This window comes from Numida meleagris, unplaced genomic scaffold, assembly GCF_002078875.1.
Source record: "Numida meleagris isolate 19003 breed g44 Domestic line unplaced genomic scaffold, NumMel1.0 unplaced_Scaffold308, whole genome shotgun sequence".
Classification (NCBI taxonomy): Eukaryota; Metazoa; Chordata; class Aves; order Galliformes; family Numididae; genus Numida; species Numida meleagris.
Window position 1 is genome coordinate 139,439 of NW_018364546.1, and position 8,332 is coordinate 147,770.

General features: G+C 46.9%; 1 protein-coding gene across 1 annotated transcript; it reads right to left on the reverse strand.

Annotated features, from left to right (window-relative positions):
- Positions 1–1,663: 1,663 nt before the first annotated feature.
- On the reverse strand, positions 1,664–8,324 carry LOC110391156 (myosin heavy chain, skeletal muscle, adult-like; the record flags this gene model as incomplete). The annotated part of the gene is made up of 15 exons (XM_021382901.1): positions 1,664–1,874; positions 2,488–2,583; positions 2,723–2,827; positions 2,914–3,084; positions 3,176–3,301; positions 3,574–3,777; positions 3,933–4,241; positions 4,484–4,608; positions 4,781–4,946; positions 5,025–5,208; positions 5,608–5,804; positions 6,469–6,587; positions 7,485–7,611; positions 7,759–8,148; positions 8,232–8,324. Coding segments are annotated over 15 exons (2,568 nt in total), but the record flags the coding sequence as incomplete, so codon positions are not given.
- Between the last annotated feature and the right edge of the window lie 8 nt (positions 8,325–8,332).

Sequence of the window (8,332 nt, forward strand, 5' to 3'; positions counted from 1 at the left end):
GTGGACAAACTGGTTAAATGGCCTAAAGAAAAAGAGAATAAGTTTTCTCCTCCACCTGTAGAAACCACTTGAGAGACAGGAGTAAGTGGGTACATACTATGTGCCATCTTGTGGTTTTACCTGCATAACCATGGAGAGGATATGAGGAGGTGGGATGGAAAACCCACCTCAAACCTACAGGCACATGTATGTGAATTGCAAGGGAAAAACCATCGCAAGAGAGTGTTCTTCCAGGAAAATGACTGCTCTAGTTTCCAGTGGGCTGATCCAGACTGTCCTGGCACAAGGGGAGTTCCTGAACCTGCATTAAGTTGATGACATCATCATCAACTTAGTTTTTGAGAAAGGAAAAAAAATAATTCAAATCCTTCCAAAAGCTGTTTTTTCCATAAAGCAAAGTAAGATCAAGGGACCTGCTCAGGAGATTCAGTTCTTAGAAATAAAATGACAAGATGGACATCGTCAGATCCCCATGGATGTGATCAGTAAATAAACTGTTATGTCCCCACCAACTAGCAAAAAGGAAACACAAGCTTTCTTAGGTCTTGTGGGTTTTTGGAGAATGCATATTCTGCATTACAATCTGATTGTAAACCCTCTCCATCAAGTGATCCAGAAGAACAATTTCACATAGGGCCCTGAGCAACAACAGCCTTTGAACAAATTAAATGGGAGATAGTTCATGCAGGAGCCCTTGGGCGAGTCTGGGCTGGAAAAGATATAAAAAACATGCTCTATACCACAGCAAGGCAGACTGGCCCAACGTGGAGCTTCTGGCAGAAATTCTCAAGGGAGACAAGTCGTGGAAGGTACTGAAGGAGAAGGTGAATCAAGCCAATTTGCAGAAGGCCATCCAGCTGGCTTTAGGCACTGCTGAATGAGAGACGTAGCAGTGCTCTATGTCTACACTGATGCCTGGATGGGCAGATGCCCACTGGGTGTGGTTACAGCTATGGAAGCAGAACAACTGGCAGCACAGAATCAAACCCATCTGGGCCACTGCACTGTGGAAAGATATTGCTACCCAGGTAGAGAGCATGGTTGTAAAGGTACGTCACCTAGATGCTCATGTACCCAAGAGTCATGGCACTGAAGAACATCACAATAACTAGCAGGTTCAGGCTGCTAGGGTTGAAATGGCTCAGGTAGATCTCAACTGGCAACATAAGGGTAAATTATTTCTAGCTCAGTATGCCCATGATACCTCAGGCCATCAAGGAAGAGATGCAATGTGTAGATGAGCTGGGGATCGAGTGTTGGACTTGGCTATAGATGCTACTGCAGAAGTTATCCTTTAATGTGAAACATGTGCTGTAATTAAGTAAGCCAAACGGATAAAGCCTCTCTGGTATGAAGAGCGATGGCTGTGATTTCTCTGCCTTTGAACTGTCATTTCTAATCTTGCTGCAATCACTAATTCACAACTAGTGAATTGATGTAGAACTGGTAAGCAGCTGGGAGCTAGGAGATAGGAAGCTGTACCATGGTGTGGACACACAAAGGCTATAAGCCAAAGCTGGGCCCAAAAGCAAATGATAATAGACACACTAACCAGTTAAAAAGGACAGAGATGAAAACTAATGCTCATGATGAGTCTGTGAAGTAATCTTTTTATTTGCCATGTATGGAGGGGGTTAAAAGTATAAATTATGGAAGAAAGTGACAGAGAGTTCACATTTTGTGAATTCCTCAGGCCACTTTGTTGTCATATGACATCCTCACTCTTCTTCTTCTATCTTCTTGCCATGAAACTCCCGGCTTTTTACACGGAGCTTGTTGACCTGTGACTCTGCAATGTCAGCCCGCTCCTCGGCTTCCTCCAGCTCATGCTGGATCTTGCGGAATTTGGAGAGGTTGACATTGGACAGCTCCTCCTGTACAAGGACAAGGAGTCGGTGGTGAGGAACCGCAGCAGGGGTTTCAGTCCTCGTGTGCCCAGGCCTTGAGGGGCTGTGGTAGCTCCCCAGAGGAAAGCACAGACCTCCTATCTCCTGCCTACCACTGCTTAAACGTAAGACACACAAAGACTTGCTCCTCCTCCCTTATTTGAGAACTCACATTAACAAACAGCACCAGAAATTTGTCACTCTTGGGGAGCTATTTTGTCACATGATCTTATCATTTCTTGTACTTAATCACCGCCTCCCTAGTGCCTGATATACATTTCATTTGTTAGAGTCAGAAACACATGGAAACCCTGTGATGTTGACCACTGTCAGAGATTCATGAGCTTCTTAGTTAATGGATGTTGGCAACATTAGTTTGATTTCCTGGATAAAACAGGCTGCAGAACATCCCTCAGTCAATCCCTAACTGCAGTATGCCCCGAAGAAGGCAAGGCCTCCTGACATGATAATGAACAATGTGGCCAAGACAGTTGTGTCTTGGGAGATTCTTTAAGGCCCTTTTCTGGTTTTCATTCTTATCTTTACGATCATGCTGCCTTGAAGGAAAATTACTCTCACCCATTCTCCAAGTTATACTTACAGCCTCCTCAGCTTGTCTCTTGTAGGATTTCACTTTCATCTGCAGTTTGTCTACCAGATCCTGGAGTCTGAGAATATTCTTCCTGTCTTCCTCACACTAAAGCAGTTGATAAGCAGGAAAGAGAGAGAATTGTTTCCTAGCAGCTAAGGATAACAATATCCCATGGGGGTGGTATGCAACCATTTTAACGTGCTGGGTGTAAGGGGTGTCAACTCAAGGAGGCTTCATGCCTTACCTGGTAGGTCAGCTCCTTCACCCTCCTCTCGTACTTGCGCACACCTTTCACGGCTTCAGCGCTGCGCTTCTGCTCAGAATCAACCTCCCCTTCCAGCTCCCGCACCTGCAATGAGAAACCCATCGCTGGAGCTTCCCTGCTATCTCTGACTTGGGTTTGCTCACACTTGCACAAATACCAGTCCTACGCACCCTGGCTTCCAGCTTCTGGAGTTGCTTCTTGCCTCCCTTCAGGGCCAGCTGCTCTGCTTCATCCAGACGGTGCTGCAGGTCCTTCACTGTCTGGTCCATGTTCTTCTTCATCCTCTCCAGGTGGGCGCTGGTGTCCTGCTCCTTCTTCAGCTCTTCTGCCATCATGGCTGCCTGGAGAGGCAAAGCGGCAAAGCCAGGTTGGAGTCAGAGAGCTCTGGGGGGGAATGCCTCAGCACTCAGCAGTGAAGGAGCCCCAACTCACATCGGTGATGGCCTTCTTGGCCTTCTCTTCAGCATTGCGGGCTTCCTGGATGGTGTCTTCCATTTCACTCTGAATTTGCACAATGTCTGTTTCCAACTTCTTCTTGGTGTTAATCAAGCTGGTGTTCTGCATAACAGGAATATTAGGATTTTTACTGTTAGACCTGGTATCTCTGCATCAAGAACTGAGAGTGTTTGTTAAAGTTATTAATGCAAGAGTCCTCTTTAGAGCCATAGTGGCAAACAAGACAGGGATGGCTGGCTGGATTAGACATAACACAGTGCTGCTCTTCTAGTGTTTACATAGTGAAATGCAGCGCAATAAGCAAAATACATAGCAATGTCATTCTGCAATGTCATCTCATGCTGATGGGATTAGTTCCCTGGAAATAATCTGACCTGAGTGTGGAGGAGCTGCACACGTTCAGTTGCATCCAGAAGCTCCTGCTCAGCCACTTTCCTGGAGCGCTCTGTCTGCTCCAGGGCTGCCCGTAGCTCCTCAACTTCAGCCTGCAACAGGTTTGCTCTGCGCTCCACCATGGCCACCTGCTCCTTCAGGTCCTCCTGTGTCCTGAGAGCATCGTCCAAGTGTATCTGGGTATCCTGTAAAAGAGGAAAAGACGATTACATGGTGGCAGAGCAACAGAGCCCAGTGGATAGTGATATTTCCTGCTCTTTTAATGAATTACATATGTAATGATGACTCTACGTAACAGGAGGGAAGCTAGATGCCTACATGCACATATTTAAGTTCATACCTTGAGTGTTCCTTGAGTGTTTCTCAGGTTCTTTTGTGCCTCTGCAGCCATGCGGTTGGCATGGCTCAGCTGGATCTCCATTTCATTCAGGTCTCCCTCCATCTTCTTCTTCAGCCGCAGGGCTTCGTTCCTGCTCCTGATCTCAGCATCCAGGGTGCTCTGCATGGACTCCACAATCCTGAGGTGATTTCTCTTCAGCTGGTCAATTTCCTCATCTTTCTCTGCTATCTTCCTGTCAATCTCAGACTTGATCTGGTTGAGCTCCAGCTGGAGGCGCAGGATCTTCCCCTCTTCATGTTCGAGGGAGGCCTGAATAACAAAGAAACACAGAATTTTAAAATTCTTTTTAAGGCCTTTTTTCTACAGTTTTCTTCCAAATTATCTCCCAGAAAAGAAAAGGAAAGGCACTATTTCGCTCTGGATGATATGCATACTGAGGCTAGACCTTCAGACCCAGTAGGAACAGAGCAATAACAATTGCTCAACGCAAGCTTTTTTTCACACTGTTAAACAGGACTCCACTCACTAAATCAGTGATTATAAGCATGTACCTCAGCTTCCTCCAGAGCAGCCTGGATTTCAGACTTCTCCTGCTCAATCTGCTTCTTGACCTTCTCCAGCTCATGAATCGCCTTTCCTCCCTCTGCAATCTGCTCCGTGAGGTCAGAAATCTCCTCTGCAGAGAAGAGTGAAAAATTGCATGGTCAGATAATGAGCATAAAGGGAAAGGCCCTGTGACACCAGCAAAACAGGTCTCCTCTCATCACTGCAGGCACAGACCCAGGTGGAGAGGGGGGCAGACAAGCTTCTGAGAAAGCCCTGCCAGCAGGAGAGGCTGAGCGACTTACGCTGCAAGTTCTTGTTCTCACGCTTCAGCGTTTCCAGGTGGTCCAGGGACTCCTCATAGGCATTCTTCATCTTAAACAGCTCCGTGCTGAGGGAGCGAGACTCCTTCTGGGAGGCCTCCAGCTCAGCCTGCGTTTCCTCGTACTTCTGCTTCCACTCTGCCAAGATCTGAGGAGCAACAGGGCATGAGTATGGATGTGGCAATCATGTTCTGCCCAGGAAACACAGGGCTGAAGCCCAGAATACCTTGTCAAAGTTCTTCTGCTTCTTGTCCAGAGCTGCACAGGCAGCATTTGATCGCTCCACATCAACCATCAGGTCCTCCACCTCATTCTGCAGCCTCTGCTTTGTCTTTTCCAGGGAAGCGCATTTGGCATTCACAGCTTCAACGTGTTCCTCTGCATCCTGCAGGCGCTGTGCCAGCTTCTTCCTGGGAGGAGGCAAACACAGCTGCAGGTTAGAGATTAAGAGGTAGCCAGTGTTTTACATTCACAAGAGGGCACTTGATCACTTCGGGGATTTTGACCCTCCAGCCATTCATAGCAGTTTTTCTGCATCGTGGTTGTGTGCAGCCTAAAGGATTTGTCTAGGCTTTGTCCTAATGCTTACAGAGTATTCAGCCTGTGTTAGCTTTTCTAATCCTAAAGGGCATGTGTGTCTTCCAGTCTGCACTTTTCCACAGCATGCTTTTCCTCTGTCTCTTCTACCACAAAGATAGTATGTTACTGCCTTCATCCCAACCCTGTCCTAACCCCTTCTCAGACACTTCTAATTTCCTTTGATAATCTCAGACTTCTCCAGCCATTTCACATCCTAATTCTCCACATACTTGGCCTCCTCCAGCTCCTCTGTGCGCTGAATAGCATCTGTCTCATATTTGGTTCTCCACTGGGCCACTTCACTGTTGGCCTTGGACAGGGCACGCTGCAGCTCACCCTTGGCTTCCTGCTCCTCTTCATATTGTTCCCGAAGCAACTCACAGTCATGGCGAGCAGATTGTAAGGCGTGGGCCAGGGCGTTCTTGGCCTGTGAGGACATTGGGATTAGTAACCTGAATATCTTAAGATGTGTATTGACAGTGGGATTGTCATACACAGAAGTACTGGTCCAGGAGAAAGGATGAGTAAACCCTGATGATACAAATGTAAGGCTGGGAGACAATGAATCCCTCATAAGTATCATAGAATCATAGAATCATAGAATGGCCTGGGTTGAAAAGGACCTCAAAGATCACCGAGTCTCAACCCCCCTGCTAAGTGCAGGGTCGCCAACCACTAGACCAGGCTGCCCAGAGCCACATCCAGTCTGGCCTTGAACGCCTCCAGGGATGGGGCATCCACAACCTCCCTGGGCAACCTGTTCCAGTGCGTCACCACCCTCTGTGTGAAAAAGTATGTGCTAGAGGATCACGATATGTTAGTGAAAATTGGCCTGGGGACAGTAGTGTGATGGTTCTATAAGCATTTCTACAAATGAGTGTGGATGTTGTCTTACAGTGTCAGGATCTCCTCAAAAGATGACATTCTCTAGCATCGAATTCACTATGGTTCCTTCCCCCTCAAGTAAAACTGCTGCCCCCCCTGTACTGGCTGTGTCTGGGGATAGAACACTGAACCACTCTTGTTTTAGATAGGATTCTACACATGCAAGTCATGGTGATGTGCCTTGCAGAAGGAAGGTATTTCCATACCTTTATTTCTTCCTCTAGATGTCTCTTCAGTTCCTCAATTTGTTGGGTAAATCCCTGCTTGCCCCTAGACAGCTGAGAAATCAAAGCATCTTTTTCCTCTGCCTGGCGTGAATATTCACCTGGCAAATGTAAAGTAAAAAAAAAAAAAAAAAAGGAAAGGTGTTATACTAACAGTAGAATCATAGATCCTTAAATGATTTGGTCTCAAAAAGATCCACAGGATCATTAAGTCCCCTCGTCATGTAACATTACTAAGTCCACCACTTAAAACCATGTCCGTAAGTGCTTCATTCACACATCCTCTAAGTGCCTCCAGGGATGGTGACTCTAATACTTCTCTGGGCAGCCATTTCCAATGCCTCAGCACTCTTTCCGTAAAAAAAATTCTTCCTGACATCTAATCTGTGTCTTGTTTTCTAGCTGCATCATCAGCTTTGGCATTCCAACATCTCAAGAATTTTTTTGTAGTGACAGGTCCAAATCAGTCCCACCAGTGATGAGTAGAGAGGAACTATCATAGAGTCATGCAAACATAGAGTAAAAGAATAGTTTGAGTTGGAAGGCACTTCCAAATCCATCTACTTCCAATCCCCCGGCCATGGGCTGGGATGCCGTCCACTAGACAAGGTTGCTCAAAACCCCATCCAATCTGCCTTAAGCTCTTCCACGGATGGGACATACACTATTTCTCTGAACAATCTGCTGCAGTACCTCACCACTCTCTGGCTAAAGAATTTCTTCCTGATGACTAATCCCTTCCTTAGTCCTGCTGGCCACACTATTACTGATGCAGTCCAGGTGGACATTGCCATTCATGGAGAATGGAGCTCATGTTTGACTAAAGATCGATGATATAAATGTTTAAAAGATCTACAATAACAAGCACTTGGGAACACTGTAAAGCCATGGAATCTGGAACAGTAACGAGATGCTAGCTAAAGTCTCCCTTTGCATTGTAATGTATCATTCTAATTTAGAGGTTCTCTCATTGGACATCAGGAATTATGATGTGTCACCTGTTTCTGTCTGCAGACGAGCTCTTTGGGTATTGAGGTCATTGATCATGCGCTGATTCTGCTCCTCCTTGGTTTTAAGCTCACTCAGCTGGTCTTCCAGAGTGCGGCACATCTTCTCCAGATTTGCCTAGGTATTGAAAGCAAGGAAGGAAAGCAAATGAAATTCTGGACTCTGCCTAATTTTAGAGCAGAATTCCTGTACAAGTGTGACTCGTAAATGTGGCCTAAGCACTGTGCCTTTGCTCTATGAGCACATTCTATTGCCATTCTTTACCTTGGCTTTGGAGACAGATTCCATGTTGCTGGCCAAGTCATCAATCTCCATCTTCAGCTCACTCTTCTCCTTCTCCAGCTTCTGCTTGACTCGTTGCAGGTTGTCGATCTGCTCCCCAAGCTCCGCTGTGCTGTCCGCATGCTTCTTCCGCAGGGCAGCAGCCGTGGCTTCGTGCTGCAGCGTGGCCTCTTCGAGGTCACGGCGCATCTTCTGAAATTCTGCCTCCCGCTTCTTGTTCATCTCAATCTGAGCTGCCGTAGCCCCTCCTGCTTCTTCCAGGCGCCCACTGATCTCCTCCAGCTCCCTGGAGAGGTCAGCCCGGTGCTTCTCTGCTTTTGCCCGAGAGGTTCGCTCTGCCTCAATTTCCTCCTCCAGTTCCTCAATACGGGCCTGGGGAACAGTAGGGACCCTTCACACCCATGTCCTCCTATCCATGCTTTCTGAAGGGCAGAAGGGAAGGACCAGAGACTTGCCTGCAGCTCCTTGATCTTCTTCTGTAACTGCATGCCCAGGGCTTGCTCATCCTCAATTTTGCTCTGGATCTGGCTGATTTCAAAGTCTTTCCTTTGCACAA